At 33.4% G+C, this 22360-nt stretch overlaps 1 protein-coding gene across 3 annotated transcripts; it reads left to right on the plus strand.

The window, feature by feature from the left end:
• Positions 1 to 1662: 1662 nt before the first annotated feature.
• LOC130898388 (guanine deaminase) lies at positions 1663 to 22297 on the plus strand. 3 transcript variants are annotated; one of them, XR_009059896.1, is made up of 9 exons: positions 1663 to 2091; positions 8045 to 8308; positions 9801 to 10019; positions 13187 to 13294; positions 15210 to 15311; positions 16996 to 17161; positions 19300 to 19446; positions 21705 to 21800; positions 21857 to 22297. XR_009059896.1 is itself a non-coding variant. In XM_057807656.1 (8 exons), exons 1-8 carry the CDS (start codon positions 1984 to 1986, stop codon positions 22048 to 22050), a joined length of 1308 nt encoding a protein of 435 aa, XP_057663639.1. In that variant the 5' UTR covers positions 1663 to 1983; the 3' UTR covers positions 22051 to 22297. The 3 variants fall into 3 exon arrangements, 1 of the variants encoding a protein (XP_057663639.1); XR_009059897.1 differs by having other exon boundaries at positions 21658 to 21800; positions 21857 to 22073; XM_057807656.1 differs by lacking the exon at positions 21705 to 21800.
• The last annotated feature ends 63 nt before the right edge of the window (positions 22298 to 22360 follow it).

Here is a 22360-nt window from a genome sequence, read left to right on the forward strand (position 1 = left end):
AAAAACATAGTAATTACGAGCCTTTCTTCAGGTGTCACTGATAATTTTAAATGTATATCTTCGTGTCTTAAGTCGGTTTGTATCATGCCTAACAACTCATAAAATGTAGGTCTTGACATTCGCAGGTAAGTACGAAATTTGTTTAGATTATTTTTTATCCGTTTGCAAAACAACACAAAGTAGTCGCTCTCTTCCATTCGATTAATTCGTCGATGCTTTAGTTTTAGTCTCCAGCGTCTTCGAAGTAGTGTTTTCTCATCGGAATCCATTTTGTTAATGAGTGCATTGTGCGCTACAAACACGATTCGCGCCCGATCCGCCCCACAGCCGCTCGCAAACCACTAGTAAGTATGATAAGATTGTAACAAGACAAGAAGAGTCACTCTAGGCTTCTCCTCTCTTAATGACTGTCTCACTTATATATCGGAAGCTCCTCGTTCTCGATCGCTCGAAGTCACCATGCATAAAACGGTTGTCCGCCACGTCGAGTCGTAGAGAAAATGAATAAATATACCGATTGTCCTTACCTGTTGTAGTGATAGCAAATCTTTTTTAAATTTAACTAATCATTCATTCAGTTTTACATTTTTCGTTACTGAAACTAGTTATGCCAATTGGGTGAGGACTCCATTGGAAATAAGAATAAAATTGCCGGCAACATTCTTCCTTTTTCCCAACTGTATGTGATGTTAAATGTTAAGATGCTTTAGATTAGTGCTGTAAGCTTCAATATAATAACATCCAAACTCGTTTGGGATTGCCTAGACAAGAAAAATAAAATTATCCTACAATGGATTCCGGGACACACCGAAGCGAAGGGAAATGAAAGCTGATAAGCTCTATAAAGCGGGGGCAAACCCTTCAAGGGACCCGAAACCTTTTGTGGTATCCGCTACAGAACAAAGAAAAAGCACTGGAAAAGAAGGTAGCAAAACCAATTATTGGGGCAACCTACAGGGGGTGAGACAGGCAAAGACTTTTTTCGGAAACTATAACCAGAGTATATCTGCTGAAGGTATCAAACTAAGTAAGAACAATCTACGAATACTAACATGAGTTCTGTCAGGGCACTGTCGCCTCAAACAATCACCTGAAGACGCTAGACCTAGCAGATAATGCGGCGTGCAAATTTTGATGCATAGAGGACGAAACCTCTATCCACATTCTCTCGAAGTGTGAAACACTAAGAAACTCCAGAGCACTACACTTCCCACACTCTAGACTTTTTAAAAGGAGTGGGATTAATGAATCGGCTAGGTTCTCGTAGCAAGAGGGGAGACACAATAGATCCTTTGGGTCGCAGTGTATACGAGACCCCAAATCTATATATACATATATTAGATGCTTTAAAAAATCCGTTATCTTCTCAAGGTCTGCATAAGGAACTGTTCTAATTGAATTGTTAATATTGCTATATGTATACAAATAAGAGAATGCTATTATTAAAACTTGGTCTATAAGTTAATGTAAAATATGCATAATTTTCTAATTATTGTGTTGCAAATTAAATTTGTTCATACATTTTTCATTGAGAATAAATAAGTAAATAATTCAAAAAATCTCATTTTTACAAAATTACTTTTAACACTAGTGTCAAAAGTCATTTTTAACCAGTGTTAAAAGTATTATACACACACTTTTTTGAAAAATTCAATTTTCAATTATGACAGCTCGAATTAAAAATGTCAGTTTAAATGTAAATTTTATAAAAAAATGTATTGTACACTATTTTAAATGTCGCCTAAACAATGGATCAAAGAATTTTATATTTCCACGCCACTGTTAAGAATACAACAGACTGAAACAGTCACAGAAATTTCCGTATCACGTAACATAAGCTAGAAGCAGTAAAAAATTATTACTTAACCATACAAAACCAATGTTAATGCAATAGTTCAAATTCAGTGAGTGGTGTAAAATCGAGCTAGAAACACTCCAAACCGATCCATAAACTAAGGACCCAATTGAATAAGTGAAAAAATAATGACGGTTGAAGATGTACAAATTTTTATTGGAAACATCATTCACTGTAAAAGTCGTTTAAATCTAGAAGTAATAAAACCAGGCTTCGTTATTGTTATTGGTTCGAAGGTAAGTATATCGAAATTTATTATTGCCAGTATGCAATGCATTAATCAATATTTTGAGTGCGTCTGAGCGCATGGGCGTCATATCGACCGGGCAATTACGATATTCCAAAAAACCGGGATGTTATTCAAATTAATTCTTTTGTTCTTAGAACTAATTTAAAATAATCTCGGAGTGTATAACTCGATGATTTTGGTTAAAAGAGAAAATTGAGGTTGTATTTGTTGATTTTGTCGCAATTTTTATTAGCAGAATATAATTAAATTAAGACAAAAAAACTATTAAATACACTGGTAAACACTGCTTTTCTCACACGAACTTTATGATGATTTTTATTTGTTTTGATGTACCCTCGTTCAAAAAAAATATTTATTTTCTTCCAGTCACCAGTTTTTTTTTGACAGATATTCTTTACGGGCCTCATTTATGTGTTTTTGTTTTAATAATTTAAATTAGGCGACTGTATAATGATTGCATATAAATAAGTTACGTTTGTTATAATGTAAATATGCAGCGAAAGTGGTCTAATAACCGGACAGTTTTTGTTATGTGTATGGAGAATTAATTTTTATATCTCAGCGTTGAAAATTTACAAAATTTACGCTATTAATCGAAAAGTGCTATTTAGACTATTTTCGTTTTCCTGTGCGCCACCAAAATAAATCTTGAGCTCCACATAAATGTTGCGTAACGTGTGTCAGACTCCTATTAAGTTGGACTAAATCTAGACATATGCCTTTTGGTTTACCAATGATTCAGACGGAACTAAAAGATCTTGTAAGTGATTATTATTTTTGTTTGATTCAAACAAAAGGCGACACAACCAAGCCCAAACACTCTGTCCAGTACACAAACTTGTTATCGGCCAATAGACCAATCCTACGTAGGGCCGAACTGACTGTGCTTAATCCTCCAAATCAAGCAGAAACTCAGAATGCTGTTTCTGGTACGGAATGTATTCTTAGTCCACCCGATAAGGGATCTCAAAAGAGTGACCCAAGTTATGAATCGTCAACCTTGAAATAGCCGCATTTATTGATACAAAGTGATTTAAACGATTTAATACATAATTTGAATTTGTCTAAAAAACAAACTGAGCTTTTGGGCTAGATTAAACAACTAGAATTTGAACTACTTTTCTATAGCAGATGTTTTAATATATAATAATAACATTCCAGTAGTGAATTTATTGAGATTGTCCATTGGCTCCTCAAAAACTAGCTTGGTAGCTATACAACAGCAAAAAATGTCCTTCAGTGTCGGTGACCCATGAAAGAGATTTACAAGGGCATGAAGTTTCTTCTTGAAAAAATTAAATACAGTGAACGTGTTTTGAAAATTTGTGGTGATTTTGAAGTAATTGCTCTTTTGCTTGGGTTACAGTTTGGTTACACAAAATATTGTTGTTTCATTTGCGAATGTGACTGCAGAAACAGAAAAAATAATTACACAAAGAAAGTATGGCCCAAGCGTGGATCACTTACTCCAGGGCAGAAGAATGTTGATTCTTTAGTGAACCCTGATGACATGCTTTTACCACCTTTGCATATAAAACTCGGCCTAATGAAAAGAGGATAATTTATTGATCCACAAATACAGAAACTAATGAATGTTTTGTAAATGTTGTCCAAAATTTCTTAGGACACCATAAAGCGGAAAATAATAAAGACTTAATCAATGAGCTTATATATTCATACAAAGCTTTGTGATGTAATTTATCTTTAGAAATACATATTCTGCATTCTCATCTGGATTTCTTTCCCGAGAATTTGGGTGCTGTCAGCGACGAACAACGTGAAAGATTTCATCAGGACATTTCCTTAATACAAAAACTCAAAGGAAAAAAGTCCAGGAATGCTAGAAGATTACTGTGGGAGACTTAAAAGGAACCCACCACAAACCAAACATTTATGTTAGTTATTTTTGTACTTTTTCTAAAAATGTATGTCTTAATGTCACAAAGAAACTTGATGTGTCAATTTTTTTTCATTGATATATTATTTTTTGGTGGCCATAGTACATCAAAGTCTCATCAAATCAAGGTATATCATTTTTCTATTAGTATTTAATGAAATTTTGAAAAGTAGTTTCGCACATAAAAATGGCGAAATTTAGTATCAACTATTTATTATTTGTAAATCAATTCAGTATATAAAGGACTTTGATCAGTTTTCTAGATTTAACGCCTTCCTTTCACACTGTACGTTTCAGCAAATTAATTTCTTGATATTTATTTGAATTCTTTCAATTTAAATAATTAAAAAATATCTACAACAGATTTATAATTCTTAGATACACCACTGAAGGAATAAACATATTGATAATATAACCCGAATCCATGTGTTTCAAAAGATTATAGTGCTTAAAAAGTTTAATAAACGTTGATTATTTGGTATTTCTGTATATAATGGAATTTTTCAGATGTTATCTTTTTTCACGCACAAACACAAAAAAAAAATAATGAGAGCGAGTGACAGAAATTTTTGAATTATAAACAAACACTTTTCGGAAGTCGGAATTATGAAGACATAATTTAAAATTTCTATCTTCTCATATTGACAGTAGAAACCCTTATTTACATTAAATAAGCCTTTTAAATAATATAGTACGATCTCTTGAATTAACACCTTTGTTTGAGGAACTGATTCCGAATCCGTTTAGCGATCGATGTCATGTGAACTCATTCGCGGGAGGGAGAAGTCATCGACACCTGGCATGGGACAAGCTATAAATGGACCTTCCGCCTCTCTGACCAAACAACTGCTCCACTTAAATAGGTGCGAAATTCGATTGGTGACTGGCCTTTTAACCGTGCACGGTCATCTAAGACGCCATCTCCACACTATAGGTATAACGGATGACCCAAAGTACCGCTGGTAAATGGAGAAGGAAAAAACCTCAACCAACACTCATGCGAGCAATCTTCAAACACATGAGCAAGCCTGCTTAAGCAAGTTTGCTTAGTGACGTAAAAGTTTCGAGCCCTAGTGCCTAATTAGCTTTTCAAAGGACATCGGCATTTGGTAATTTCAAGTGGGACAAAAAGCCTATGAGCTTAAAGTCTATAGCCGCTCACAATCCTAGTATGATCTATGAATTGAATTTTAAATAGTATTCTATAAGTTGCTTCTATTATTTTTCTGTTTTATTTCAAGGATAACTTATTCACCAAAATGAAACAAAATTACGAAAAAATTGAATCATGTTGTACATACTGTTTGCGCTATCACTACATCAACACTTCACAACTGCACTTCACAATTATTCTATGTGAAACGTGTTTCGTAACCAAGTTATCATCTTCAGAGATGGAACCTTGAGTGATAGTATAAAAAGTGTGTGCGTTATGACGTTATTTTCAGAATATGGATATGGACTTTTTTCTCGAAATCATCAGTAAAATGGAACATTAATGACGATTGATCGATAGAAATCGACAGTGTAATTGCTTTTTAGTGCCTAGCGACTGAAGTAACTGAACTGTCATCCGCTTCATGTTCGACGTAGTCAACCAGCATACAACCTTTCAACATTACAAATACTTTAAACTATCCTCTTATCATTAATATGAATGAAAAGAAATAAGATTTGCAGGCCGATTTTTAAAATGGAGGGGAATATGATACAAATGAAATAAAAAAAAAATTACAAGCGATCTGAGTTTGGGAAGTGGAAGAGGGTGAGTTTTTAAGGGTAAAAAATGGTTTATCTCGATTTCCGGCAAAACTATTAGACGTGAAAAATAGATCCTTTACATTTACCTGGTTTGAGAAATAAATGTCAATATTATTTGAATTTATTTGTCACAACAATGACAGTTTTATTAGTATCTCTAAAAATTTCTATCGAGGTCCTAATTATGCCTGCATCAGCATATTCTACTTGTTTACGGGAAAACCCTTGTGACTTTAATCTTTTCATTGAAGTTTTTATTATTTTGTCCTCGTTTTTTTTCGTTATTATAGACATTTTACTTGCAAAAATGGTATTTGTAACTCTAGAATACTGTTTTTCTATGACTACGTTCTCCTCTTTTAGTTGAAGTAGCTGCTGATACTGTTATGACAGTAACTATTTTTTAATTTCGGGGTAATATATTTCGATTTACAATTTATTCGTTTATCAATGTAACATGTAATCTTACGTTTTTTGAATGTTAATTGTAATAAATAGCTCAAAATTGTACATATAAATAATTTTACAAATAAATAAATATTTTAAACCAAATAAATTACAGTGTAATTGGGACATAAGAAAGAAAGTTTTCATCAAATTTCGTAGAAAATAATTTTTTTTGATAAAGATAAAAATAAAAAGCCAAAAACTTGGCTATTTTGAATTATTCACATAAATATTGAGGATATGTGTAAAAATTGTGAATGCAAAAGTTATAGATCTTTTTATTACCTACAACTTTGTCGGTTAACTTTTTTCCATAGGACTTGTAGTATTGCCGAAAATCGAGATAAGCCATTTTTTACCCTTAAAACTCACCCCCTCTCAATCGCCGTAATTTATTTTTTCCTTTCATTTTTATCATATGTCTCCCCTTTTCTACAGTTACACAGCTAAAGTATTTTTGAATCTGGGCGATTTCGAAAAAAATACAATATGCGACGAGGCACTAAAGTCTTTGTCTGTCTTTGGTTTATGATTGGTTAGATAGTTCGAGCATTTTCACATTAATGAAATAGTCACGTTGAAAAATGATTATTTTATCCAGATCTAGCAAATTTTGGAGAAGATATCTTATACACAATAGTAATGATTTACATTCTTTATTTGTGAATAGTTGGAGAATACTTGAATCTAATATTTTTAGACGTTTATCTGTATAAACAATATATTTAATTTCGCGATGTATGATTTCTAATCATCAACTCTAAGGTTTTAATAATAAACAGTTGATTAATTGAATACGATTTTATTTTTATTATATTGTTTTTGTATATACGGGGTCGTTGAAACTTCTTTCCGTATCCAAATTTCCAAATTTAAAATATATAACGTTGAGAAACAAAATAAGAAGGTAACATAAAATGTGAATTGATGTCATCTAAACTTAGCAATGCCCTTATCTCAACGTTTTATTTTTCATTAGAAGCATTTCCTGAAAGCATCTTTCGGAACAGCTTTCATCTATTCCATCGTGATTTTCTCTATGTTAGAAATGGTGTTTCCTTTTCGCATATTTTCTTCGGAATGAGTCATAAATTGCATGATACTAAATTTGGTCGGTAGAGCAGATATGAATACCTATGCTTTTATCGGTCAAAAGGCGACTTGTTGTTCTGGTGAAGAAAAAAGCCGTTTCCTCATTTTCTCTGTCTCAACATCTTCTTGAATACGTTCCAATATCCATTTGTAAAGCCAACTCAATTTATCTATATATCTAATCCGCTTTTTATGTTCGTTTTTGAACATAAGTCTTCCACTACCATATGCATTCTTCTCTGTTTTAGAGGAGTTGCATCCATTTTGATCCAGCGGGCCTTCTCAAATCGTCTATCAAACACATTCGAGGTTTCCCTCTTTACCTCATGTACGAGTAATTCCTCGGTCTCCAGTGAATTTATATCTTATTCCATGTCCAACGATATTTTTTTGACTAGTAACATCCCTTACATATCTAGTTCTTTATTTTCCTGTGATAATAATGATCATGATCTTTATGCACAATTCTGACAGACCCTCTTTGGGACGATTACTGGTTTCTCTTGACCACTCTGAAATTTAGTAGCAATTTTTATAAAGAAATTCAATAATATGGTTACAGATCTTTCAATTTTTTTATAAATTGAAAATACATTTTCTTTTTGTACTGTCCGTCTGCAGCGATATCTCCTTGCAGAAGGAATAAATATTATTAGTTGTAAAAGTTGGAATGGGATTTTTGTTCAATTCGAATTTTTCATAATTATGAATTAATTTGATGATACGACTGTTTCATTTATAGATTGCAGCAGTAGGTGAAGAAACTGAATTGCCCCATAAACTAACACAACTTCAATTAAAATCTTGCGTAGCTACACGAGTCCTCAAAAAATCTCAAATTCTTATTCCTGGTTTAATTGATACTCATTTACATGCCCCGCAATATCCAAATTGTGGCTTGGGATATGATAAACCTCTTCTGGAATGGTTAAATACTTATATATATGAGTTGGAAAAACAATACGTAGATCTGGATTTTTCTAGGAGAGTATACAAGGCAGTAGTGGTAAGTATATTTTGTACAGTTTAAAAAACTCAAAGTCGTAAAATTACTCTATTAAATGTAAAGCCATTCCTCAAAAACTTTCGTGATGATAATCACAAATCTATCTAGATTTAAAGAGTCACCATTAATAAAACCATCTTCCAATTCTATCTGTAGTATAATAAATCGTCCTCGTATACTGGAAAAATGGTTTAGTACATTGGAAGTCATTCTAAAGAGCCTGCTCTGGGAGCATTCATCATCCAGCTCATCTGAACACAAGACTCCAGTAATTGAATGTTTTGTGAGCATGTGGGCTCATGCTCCGTAGGTAATTACTGGGAATACGCATTGATCCATTACGTTTCTCTTCACAGACATTTTAGGATATCTGATTACAAGAAATGCTCTAAATTCCAATATGCACTCCATGTTAACCCAATTCTACGTTTTATCTCACAGGTCTAAATGTTTTTAAGAACTTTTATACCATTTAGCGATATTTATTCGCTTGTAACGACGTTGATCATAAAGTCTGTTTTGTTGGTGTTTATGTTAATCCCCACTGTTTCCGATGTATTCTATACATCTTCACAACATCTCCTTAGCTTCATTGATACGATGTGTGACTATAACGACGACGACGGGGAATCGCAGATGATTTAATTAATCGCTGTTTATGTTTATGCCCATTTGTTATAAATGCTCTACTTTAAATATATATTCCAAAGTACCGTGAATATCGTTGGGGATAGAACATCTCCTGTGGTACTCCTCGTTGCTCGGAAATCTTGCCTGTTTCCTGTTGCCTTGCTATATATGCTTTTAAGAATAGTTATATATCTGTGGTATAGATCCAATCAATTAGTAGATTTTTCCATAAATAATGTATGTGCAAGAGATCTGTAATTTTGTACCTTACGATGTTTCCTCTTTTATGGATGATAATTACAGTGGTTCGATCCCATTTAGATGAAATACCACTAGACAGGCGTTAAAATTTTGTATGATGTAAAGCAGTCTCTTATGCAATTTCATTTTTTCATTCATTTGGTTTTGGATTTTATCTTCTTTATGGTATTTTTTGGTGTTTATACCAATGACTCTCTCTCTCTTATTTGTTACTGTATGACCATTTGTGTCTTCTATTTTTTTATGTTTTTCTTGCTTTCTAAGAGGATCCTTAAAAGAGACTTCCTCCATTATTTTCTATGACCTTATTTATTTCGTTTGTGTTATCGAAGTGTCTTCGTTATTTTGAGCGGAAGTTTGGGTCCACTTCCGGTACGACCGGACGTTTCAGAAAACTTAAATTATTTTAGCTGAAACGAGCATTTTGGAAAACCCATACTTTCCCACACGATAAGCATGCTGCATATTATTCTTTTCTTTCATATATTCAATAATAATTAAAAATCAGTATTTTGTACACAAACCTCAAGTAAAACATTGTACTTCGACAATATAAATTCGAATATTCTAATCTAGTTTTTCCTTTTTATTTTATTTCAAGCGCAAAACACTTTCTAATGGTACTACTACAGCATGCTATTACGGTTGTTTGTTTAACGAGAGTACCAATATTTTAGTAGATACAGTAGTGGAATATGGTCAACGAGCATTAATAGGCAAAATTAATATGACTCGTTTAGCACCAGAAGAATACTTAGAAACACCTGAAGATTCAATAGCTAATACTAAAAAGTTTGTTAAATACGTTTTCGAAAAAGAGGTACGTGAAACTTCATTTTTCGATTATATTTAAGCATTACAACTTACGGTTTATCGCAATAATTCATTTCATCCTCAGTTTCGCTTCATATAGGTTAAGTTATGCACTATGTAATACGAGGGTTGCTGCTTAAGTTTTAAGGTATGGTAATCTGATGTGTGCTATTTAATTTGCTTACAGATACTTGAAATACAGATTTTGGTCAAAAAATGAAATTAAATAGCGAACATTTTCGTGCAATGGTTTTCTATGACGTGGATTAACCCAATAGCAGTGTGCCGAACGACTCACTTCGAATTTTGGTGATGAAGTACCATCTAGAGCCACTGTGTTTCGCTGGTTTTCCAAATTTAGTCGTGGTCGAACTCCGCTACAGGATGAAGGTCAACTAAAATCAGCTGAGGTGCCAGAAAACATCGATGCTGTGCGTAAACTGATTTGCAACATCGTCATGTGACATACTGTAAGATTGCAGCGTACTTGGGCATTAATTCCACTCACATACATTCATATTGTATGAACATTTGGCTGTCAAAATGATTTTTTCGCACATCAGTTCAAACAAAAACGTTTTTGAATAGTAAAAACATCGAATCGATGGTTCATCCGCCGTACAGTCATTGCTCGGCATCCAATTTCTTCTTATTCTCACAGAACAAAAATAAATTGCGAGGTCAACGTTTTTTTACACCTGAAGAAGCGCTTGATGCGCTCAAAGCACAAACGCATGCAAAAGTAGCTTGTTCTTAATAGAGAATAATGAAAAACAATAAAGCGATATCCAATTATAAATATTTGTTTTTATTTCTCTATCTCAAAATTTAAGTAGCAACCCTCGTACAATAGGTACATTCCATTTAAATTCGACAACAATTGTAACATCCTGTGTATAGTTCTATTTAATTTTCAACAAACCACTTTTTACAATTTTAAAGATAACGTTGTATGGAAATGAAGTAACTTTTATCAAAAATGCAAACAGAAATTCACAGGAACCATTTTAAATTTTCACTGAAGTCGACGCGAAATATTTATTCTAAACTGAATGTACTCACCAAAATTTTCATTTATAATGCTCACGGTCTATGGTTTACGTAAATGGAATGAACATTCCAACGATCGCAGGGCGTACGTGGAACATACCTATGTTTCTATTACACATATTCTGATCAGCTGATGATTCACGCAAGATCTTGCAATCGCAACATTCTCGGTTTGTCCAAACAAGCCAACCAGATCAAATAATTGATTCGAGCAGTTTTTGATCATCTGTAGCAAATTAAATCTTCTTCTTTTAGTTCGAGATATTTATTGCTCAACGGCAATAGCCTATCATGTTAAACAAGTGAAAGACTTATTATTTTGATATTGCAAAAAATTGTACAATATCTTGCACCATAACAAGTAGGAAAAGTTGATATAAACCGTTGGAATTGCACATTTTGCGGTGCAGCTGACAAATTATTGTCTTTCACACTTATGAAACATATAACTTTATCACTCGTAATGTAATCCAGTTTTTGTTTGTTATTATAACATTGAACGCAGTTGGAATTTCTAAAACCGTCGGTGAACTATATTGTCTGAAGCGCGTTTCGATATCGTCGAGTTATCGTCTTCAGAGACCGAAGGTAAATTAAAACCTAGTAACTTGTCCAACCTTTTGATACCAAATTTTCGCACGAATAAACTTTCCTGGAGAAAAAAATTCTAGCGGGAAAAAACCACTTGGGTAGGAAATTTCACATTCAATCCTTAATTAATAAACTATAAAATGAGCTGTAAGGAATAGAGAGAGAGAGATAAGCTTTATTGACACTAGAAAATTTTTACAATTTTATGGACAAAACTAGGCTAGAATAGGCCCTTTGCCCTTGTTTAAACTAATCTTATATTTTACAATTTCAATGCCTTCGAATCCAACAATTTATTTACAGCAATACTCTATTTTCGGTCCGTCCAAAGGAACCAAGTGCTCTTTAAACCGGACATTAACAGACCTCTTAGTCTGCCCAACATACTTCTTCCTTCAATCATTAGTATTATGTGAGTGTCGGTGTAGTGGTAGTGTAAACAGTGTGGTCAGTACAACATTGAACGAGTATTCACTCCAATAAATTGACGTAGCCATAAACAACAACGGATAATGGAAGTCACAACGAAGTGGCGGTTACGTTGTTGTGTGCATGAATATATTCAATTGAATAGTTTCACATCACTTTTCCGAGAAATCCAACTAAAGCTGCAGCAAAAGCAGTCGAAAGCAGCAGTTTGGACGTGTCGCTTCGACCTCAATTCTACTTTTGCTAAAATGAAGGTTTATTCGTGATCAGAGTTACCTATGAAACACCAGTAATCCGAACTATAAAAATAAAGACATAACGGATTTATGGAGATAACAGTATCGTTCGGTATTGAAAAACAAGAAGTGGAAAATAAGGTTGGCTGACTGGAATTGCTGTCGTGTTTTTTCGTTTAATCTTTGGTGCAATCATATTTAACATATTTGAGAATCTGAAATTTTCATTCGAAAAAAAAAATGTTTGAATCCTGCATCACATCATCCACTTTCTTTTTCCTCGAACAAGGCTAGATCGTACCTAAAACCTCCTTGGGCAGCGACGATGGTCCAGCTGGCTACCAACTGTGGTAATTATAATTCCAGTAGCAGTCGCCACAGCATCTTCTTCCCTTATTTTATTTTATAAAATTAAAAGGAATTCACTATTATAAATGTTGGTTGACACGTCCACATGTACCAGCTAGGAACTAAGGACAGTCCGAAAGTCGAACGTGTTGATAGACACATATTGTACAGGCAATGTTTAATATTGTGTATTGAACTATATAATTTACTGGACGCATAATAAAAATAATTGATAAGAACCTTTGAAAAAAAAACGATTTTATATAGTAAATCAAAATGCAAGAGATAAAATGCTTAACATTACCCGATGAGCAATTTGTTTAAATTGGTCTTCAAAATGAAATGGGTCCCTCTGCAAATAACGAAGTCATTCGAAAAAAGGAAAACCACTACTCAGAAGTACAATAATATTTATTATGTGTCGCTTAAAATAGGAGACTGATGTAACTTAGGTTTACTGTTAATGACATCAACGTGAAGATCAATTTCATTTACTATATAACTATCTTTGTGATTTTAGTCTGACCTAGTTCTACCAATTATCACTCCAAGGTTTGCTTTAAGCGTTACTATGGAATTAATGAAGGAACTTGGACAAATAGCCAAACTGGGAGATTTACACATTCAAGTAAATATTTATTTTTTATCATTTTCATAGAAAAATCTCAACTCATAACATCAAATTTTAAAACTTTCCTGCACTTTGATTTCAATACCATGTATGTAAGATTAATGGTCTCAAGAAAGTGGTAAACTCGACATTGTTCATGCTACTTCGAATTTGATTTCTTCAAAAAATTGATATTACATGTATCAAAAGTAATTAAGACATATTAAAATAATTTTCAATCGCTGCTCTTTCCATGTGAAGCATATCATTTAACAATATACATACGTTAATGCTCATGATAGGGTTTGAAATGATTTAAATTATTTTTCTCTTCAAGCTCTAACTTTGGCAAAGAAATATGAAGCCTTCTTCTCATGTATTGTGGATTGAATTTTCTCTTATCCTTATCATGCTTTTTCCACTCCTGGTTTTAAACATCATCAAAATAATTATTTTGCATTATTGTAGATAAATATTGAATTAGGTTGAGTTAGGGAGCAAAATTAGAAGGTGAAAAAACATTTGAATTGTCAATGATTAGCAAAGAATCAGATAATTAAGAATAACTAAGAATTACACCAAAAATTCAAGAGGAAAGATTAGTAAATGAGACATTGAGATCGTCTTCAGATAATTTTCCATAAGCACCTGAAAATACTTTGAAGCACATAGCTGGGTGGTTATAAAAAAATCAAAGATGTTTTTCCTCGTTTTGGAGAAAAGAGATTATAAATTCTAAAATGACCACATCTATAACATTCCCTCTTGCATACAATACATTTTTTTTAGTAGTCTCAATGAACCTAAAAAACACTAGCTTGAAAAAATCTAAGCACCACAGTTGTTGCTGAATTGGCATTAAAAATAAAAAATAGAACCTGATTTCACATACAACATAATTTTTTTATTTTGTGAACCAAAGACAATAATTAGAATTAATTTTAATAACTATCAATCCCAAAGAAAAAGGGCATGAAGATAATAAGTAAAAGTAATACAAGACACGATAGAAGATGGATATGAGACTTGCAATATGTTCTAGAAATAAGTTTCTTTAATTAAACATTGACTGTTGAAGTTAGGAATATTTTGTAATTTATTAAATTATTCCTGAAAGTAAATCAACATTATTTATATATCCAATCACATTCATATCTTTTATTTTAAAAATTAAATTACAAGAGTTTAGAATTTGTAACCTCACTTCTCCGGCTGGAGAAGTAGTATTTATCCTCAGTTGAATTATATAAATAACTGGTTCTGAGATTGGTGAACAATTAATATAAAATTGGGCGCCATCAGATTTTCAACCAACGACATTAAATATAATAATAAAATCTGAAATATAAGACTAGTACTTATTTATGGAAAGTCAGGATGATTGCAGCCCTCAATCGAATTTCCAGTTGATAGAGTTTAATTTGTTCATTTGTTTGTGATGCACCGGTTGAGTCCTTTGGGTGTGATTGAACTCCAAACTGGTATTTTCTGTTTTGTTCTTGAATCAATAACACAGCATTTTAAAAGTCGTTTAATATTTTCATATTTTATTATTGATTTAGTTTTAAATTTATGAATTTACAAATTCAATTACAATTTTATAAATAAACGATAAAAAGCAAGAAAGGCTTCATAATTTGGAAGTATATTAAATGAAGCGTACAATTAGTGATAAGTACTAACGTGGTGGGAACCGCAGACTCAGCAATTTCATTTCTGTTAATCACATCGTTTTTCACTTTAACTTTAAATCTCTGAATTTGTCCGTTTCAAGTCAAGCTTTGTAAAAGATTCATAGAAAATAACCAATCCTGGTGAGGTTGATAATCGTTGGTAATCATATGAATATCTTCGTTGTCTTCTTGTTTGTATAGCGTCAGTCTTTTATCATTTATCATTAACGTTATGTTAGTTATTCTTATTCATTTTTCAGACGCATATTTCCGAAAATGCTGAAGAAGTTAAATTAGTAGAATCCACTTATGGGATGCCGTATGCTCAAGTTTATGATAAAGCAAATTTATTAACGAGAAAAGTAAGTCAAGCAATAAATTATACAAACCTAACTGCTATATTTATACTTCTCTGATTGTTTATGTCACAAATATTCGTTTATTATAATTTATAACAGTATTTTTACAGTATGTATCGGGTGTCCTAAATTTGAGGTGTTTCATCCCGAATCTTAAAGGTTATAATAACGGTTGAACAGTAATAAAGTTACACATTTGAGAGAGTTACAACTTTGTATTTGATATAACTAGAAACAAGGGATTTTTCGGATGATGTTTTTATTATAGTGGTGAACTCAGGTTTCATCTACAGCTAAGAATCGACGCAAAAAAATCTGACTAATTTGATGAATAATAGTGGAGAATTTTCGTATGCAGTATTTAATAACAACTCGATATCCAACTTTTTTCATGTTCAGCAAAGCCTCCACAACTACTCACCTATAAAATTGTTAAACAGAAACAAAGTATCCAAAATGACTAAAATTTTAATGAGAATATATATGGTTTACATCTTCAGGTTAAGGTCGGAAAGTTTCCAGACAAAGTTCCATAAAAAGTTCGAGGAGGTCCATTAAAGCGTGCAGGATGACCCGCGAGGAGGGAGGTCGGTCGACGTGCACTCATTCGAAAACGCAGCGTGTACGCGCTGTGATCTGTAAAAATCGTCGATCAATGGTTCGAATTATAGCAGACGAAAGAACTTTTCGGAAACTATGGTCGGATTGACCGTATCACGATCTGAATGTTCGGAAACTAACCCGGATCACTTATAGAGTTAATCGGGTCGTAGCCATATATGATCCTTTCTACCCTAGTAGACCCGTGGGTAAATACGATTAGATTATTTATTGCCCTTAAATGGCTGTTTACTATTAATTCTCATGAACAGCAACTTTGATATTTTACTGAGATTTGCAGTTTTTATACTTTTCGGGATTTTGGCATTAACACACAAAAAAATTATAAAAACCGATAGTTCTCATAGATTAGGAAATTGGAAATTTCCACAAAAAATTGTATATGACATTCGGAAAGTGTGATCTACATTAGCCCAGGTTATAGATTCTGAAAAGTCCCGAAGTAATCAGTGGTGTTCGAGGAGCTCACGTGCATCGAGCACACAGGCACATTTAGAAAACTTTTCGTGCATCTAACGCACAGTACCTGTGTCGAATCCGAAAGATCGTTCGACGAACTCACAAGAAAATTTGATCTGCCGAAGTGAGTCCTAAAGATGGGCAAACAGACGAACATTTGAATAATTATTATCATTAAGACAAAACGAAAAACCATCAGCAACATCTAATATTTTCCAAAATGAGCTTTTATAATTTTTCTTCTTTTATTTACGGTAATAAACATTTCAAGCTAAATAAAGGGATTGAATAAACCATCTGCGCGCTCGATGCACGCATTCGAAGTAATCTCTCAGCTGTAATTCTAGCACAAAATTGAATGATTGTTCCCTTGATTCATAAGGATTTGTTAGTCTTCTAAAGCAAAAAATTATTTGGGTACAAATCTAGTGATCACGGTGGCTATTTTATAGCACCTCGCGAAGAAGAAAGTTTTTCAACGTCTCATTCATTTTGAGCAGGACAATCGTCCGATTGACTCCAAATATTTTCAAAATTAAACAGAAATAATACTTATTATACTCGTAATCAATCTATTCGATATAAATTGTTGTTCCTTTATCGACAGACCATTCTTGGCCATGGAATTTATTTATCCGACGAAGAAATTAAGTTACTAGTAGAAAGAGGCACTGCTGTTTCTCACTGTCCAGATTCTAACCTCTGCTTGAAATCCGGCTTGTGTAACGTGAGGAAATTATTAGAGAATGGAGTCAAAGTTGGATTAGGAACAGGTACTGGTTTAAATTAGTTTAGTTTATTTTTATGGCCATACCACAACTTTATGGAACATATCTATCCATATTTGATCCACCAATTGTATATCACTAAACTACAGAATTTATTAATTTATTGACTGTGACCGTGGGATGCGCAAACAAAGAACGGAGACTGCAAGTAAATGCTTAAATAGAATGGATATGTTCATTTTGAGGAGAAATTATAACAAATTCAATTTGATACGAAATCTTGAGCATAAGAAGCATAAATACATTAATTTTTTAATTAGATGTATTAGTCAAAGCTTCGTCTTGAAGTATATGGATATTGAAATTTTTTATCTATTACGAAAATACTAATTTATACATCCGTAGTGAGATTATGAGTTCTTAGCCTCATATAGAGAAAAGGGTATAATGTATTGCATTCTCCAATACATCTCCCTTTGTCTCTACAAACTTTTCAGAACGTCTGCCTAAGCTTATTTGCCACTATAAAAATCTGATGCTTCTTAAGAGCCGAAATGTTCGATGTTGGATCATAGTAAAACACTATAGTTTCACCCGAACACTTGTTTTGGAAATGCTGGTCTGCATTGCAACTTCCTTCGCCGGTCACTAATTTGTTGTTTTCTGGAGTAGTCACCATTACAGGTCCTCTCGCGCGTGAAATATCTATTGATTTTTAATTATTGAAAATAATAGATACATGTCATCGTACATAGCCTCCAGTCTGTATTTAATTATGTTGTTTGATGAATTCTTTACAAATGTAGAGCCTTCCAAATCCTATATTGGGAATGATTTTACGCAAACTTCACCACCACCAAACCCCAAGTATTCCCTAATTCATAATATAAGCGTCTACGAGTAGAAGGTGTTTTTTCTTGAACCAATTTTGAACAATTCCTAGCAAACATCAATCATTAATAATTACTGTTTTCCACTCAACCCTTTTCAATATTTTTCTATGTTTTATAATAATTTTTACTATACCCTAGCTAATACCAACTGCTTATTCAATCATTTCTCTGTTTTCATAAACGATTTTCACTCTACGGCACCGCGGCGGCGTTTTTTTGACCAATGCGTATTTCAGGCATAGAGACAAAATAAAATTAGACAAGGTGTAGTTGTAAGTTAGGTACGAGCAACCTCGATTTAAAATTACCACCCAGAATAAAGCTTTTTACTTTTACTATTTTTAATTATATTCTATGTTTTCGAGTAAATCTATTGTGTCATCACCCAGCATTTGAGGTCGTTTCTCCATCAAGGCTGGGTACCGACTCTTCTACTCCGTTATACTCTTGTAATAATTATCTCTAAAGGTATTCTGGTTTGATCGTTTCGTGAATCCTTCATTGATCCTTGGCTAAATCGCTCTGGATACCGTGCAATCAGTTCTGGGTGACCATATATCTTGATGTGTAATTATAATCTTTCAACATTTCTATCGAAAGTAGTACTGTAACTGTATCTTCGCTTTTCTCTCCACTCGTCCCACCTCTAGCAAACCTATCTACTTTAGGGTTCCCTTCTACTTCATAATGTCCAGATACCAAGCAGAGACTCACTCCCGTGTCACGAATTTAGGAATTTAAAAGAGAAAGTTGAAGAACTAGAAGATGTTAAAAACGAATTTATTAATAATATTAAAGCAGGCGACTTGGAAATTAAAAGGTATCGAAACTTTAAAGATTAATGAATTCCTCGGCGTATGCTTCGTGACGTGAAGGACAATTTCAGAAATCGCCTACAAGAATGCATTATTCGGAAGGACGCCATCTGACCGGTGGTATTTGTAAACGTTGATTAACTACAAGTTTGGTCTATGCTTTTTAATACACAATAAGATTATAACAATAAAATTCTGAAAAATGCATCCGTTTATTTTTCACAGCTATTTCAAAAATGCAGGATCAACTTCCGCACCCTTTTATATCCTTTATTCCATATCTTTCTATTTTATCCATTTCCTGCAATCTGTAGTTGGGGATGATGCTAAATTAAAAATTGCTTTTTTTAATATTCTCAAACTAAAATTACATTAATCGTTCCTATTGTCAAATCCATTATTGTTGCTATAAAGTGCTCGTTCTTAGATCCTATCTTAACAACTCTGTTGGTACTAATAAATATTATATTTCAAGATATCTCAGGTGGAGCTTCGCCTTCGATAATTAAAGCAATGAAAACATGTTTGGATGTCTCAATAGCGAAATCATTCCACGTTACTGAAGTGAAACCATTAAATTATGAAGAGGTTTTCTACTTAGCAACACTAGGAGGAAGTGAAGGTATCATAAAATCATTTAGAAAATTTAGTGATTATAATCAACATATGAATGTGGGTGGCTGGAAAAACGTTGCATGTCGTTTTTTTTTCACAAAGTCGGTTTTTGATCGATAAACGATCTTTGTCACTTGCTTGATCGAATCCAACCTTGAAGTAGTTAGTTTTCAAACCGCTAGTTAGCCTATAATGCGCTAGAAGGGGGCGAATCATGCTTGGGTTTGGTGTAAAAACGTTTCATGTTGGCAGCGCTGATACCAACGTTGTATTGTTGTTGTATGGTGTGTTTGCATTATTGTTTACTCATTTCCCATCATGAATATATCGTTTAATTATTTAGAAAATGTGAATAACCGTAAGCGTGCTATTCAGTTCGTGGAATGGAGTTATGTCGTTCCTGAAAAGGTTCCACCTTCAAATCCTCGAGGTTGTTCAGCTGCTTGTGACAAAGAAGGATGCATTTCTCTTACGTACGTCCATAGTTTATTTCGTCAGTTTTACAATTTGACGTACAATGAACAGTCTCTTTTGCTTCTTAAATTCATAGCCCTATGGGAACCACGGAAAAGGCGTACCGGTAATTCAGATTCCACATCAACACGACAAGCTACATTTGACTATTCTTTGGGAAACCTGTGTATCGTCGGTGTAACAGGTTTGCCATTACACCAAGGCGAATTCAAATTTTACAACAAAAAATGAAAGATGATCAGCAGAGAGCGAAAAGATAACAGGGGCACTCACTTGAACCGTCGTCATGCGATCGATGTTGCAGTGAAAGGGAACATTAGAGAGCGTATTGAATCTTTCCCTATCGAAATTAATCATTATAGTAGGAATGTCTCAAAAAATGTTCGAGTCCTGATTTCAGTGTCTCCAAAATGAATCGTTTATTCAAGCAGAAATACCCTGATAATCCAGCAAACTCTACTTTGTATAGTAAAAGATAAAAAACGCCTAGTTCTGACACATGCAAACAGTGCGATCAATTTTACACCAAGTTAATACTGGTTCGGAATGAAGAAGAGAGGAAATCGATCGAAGTTGACAGTCGTCTGCATCATTGCAAAGCTGACCAAGTATATAAGACTCTTTCAGAAGATTCAGCAAACAGAAATGCTACAACAATATGTGTAAACCTACGGCAAGTCTTATTTACACCTATGTTAACTCATGGCGACGTGTACTACCAACACCAATATTCTACATACAACTTGGCAATCCACAATATGACTGACAACGTTGCAAACATGTTTGTATGGCATGAGTCACTAGCAAAACGGGGTTCGAAGGAAATCGGGTCATGCATTTTGAGATATATCACGTCCACATTTTGACCACTATCCCCTGGCCAGGAAAGGAGATTAATCATTTGGTCAGACTGATGATGTACAGGTCTAAACAATAACTGTAATACACTAATCCTGCATAGTTATTAGCATATATTATTTCTGAGACTCTGAGATTCACCAAAAATTTTTGATAACTGGCCATTCATTTTTTCCGTGTGACAGAGATTTCGCCATTATCGAACGTGCCAAGAAAAGAGTGAAAGCCCTTGTTCCAGGTAATAGTTGGTGCAAAACTAAACAAACCTTTCTTAGTCTTTGAAATGGTTCAAAGTGATTTTAAAGATATTGACACGATTTCTCCTGAAAAACCTAGAAAAAAAAATCAAGGTAACAAAATACATCTGGATGAAAATAACTGCCGATGGCCCAATTTCACTGTATGTGAGACATACACACAACATATTGCGCCCTTGGATTTCAGAACAGGTGTTTCCGACCTGGTTTAATCCATGTGACGTCAAGGATCTTTCCAACCTTTACTCAGCACTCCTGTCTATACCAAAAGAGAAGAAGAAAGACCTTATGGATATGGCTCGGTATCTCACAGATCCTGACCATAGGGAGTTTTATGAAACTCTTCCATCAGTTGAGTAGTATTTTGAAGCAAGCTGAGTGAAGCACCTGTTTATGTTTTCATCAATCACTCTAAATGTGTTCATTGTAAATGTTTGTGTAATTGGCATTGTTCTTGTCAGTATTAATTTATTTTCTGTAAATAAAATTGGTTCAACTGCTTCAATTTTATTCTTATCCTTCCTCCAATATCCCAAGTCCTTCATTTTTCTGTTGTTCAACACCAAAATGTGAATGAAAACACCAATGAATAAGTAGATTTTGTAAACCCAATAATTATGTTTTTACAGCTAAGTGAGTTTTATTTAGTGGAAAAACATTGTATGTTGCTCTTTAGTTTGCCAGTTGCCGTTTTAATTGCGTTTTGGACTTTCCACTCACTCACTTTCCCATAAAATTGAACTTCTGCTACATGCAACATTTTTCCTGCCAGGTATTCATATATTATTTAAAATATTTTTTAATGACTGACCTAAAAATTATTTGTAGCATTAGCTATGGAAAATAAAATTGGCAACTTTGATGTACACAAAGAATTTGATGCTTTGATAATTGATATGGGAATCAATATTGAAGATTATTTCATAGGATGTGATCCCAGAGAAATTTTGCAAAAATTCATTTATACTGGAGATGACAGAAACGTCGCAAGTGTATACGTCGCAGGTGTGGAGGTGAAATAATAGAAATAAATAATACCAGACAGCTTTCGAAGTTTCAATAATTCCTAATCAAAATAAACTAGCAACTTGCGGTTCACAGGAGGTGTGATTGTTGACCTATTAGAGTGAATTAATAATTACATTTAGCTTTGGCTTTTACCAGTGAAAAAGTACAGTTCCAGTATGGATTATGAAGCACAATTCGATCATATTCCATAATAAATTATTCTTTCAATATGTAATATAAAAATGTTACAATTTCTTCGAATATTGTTTACAATTATTTAATTTACCTAAATATAATCCTAACACAACCATAAAATTAATGTAG

The sequence above is a fragment of the Diorhabda carinulata genome, chromosome 10 (assembly GCF_026250575.1).
Source record: "Diorhabda carinulata isolate Delta chromosome 10, icDioCari1.1, whole genome shotgun sequence".
Classification (NCBI taxonomy): Eukaryota; Metazoa; Arthropoda; class Insecta; order Coleoptera; family Chrysomelidae; genus Diorhabda; species Diorhabda carinulata.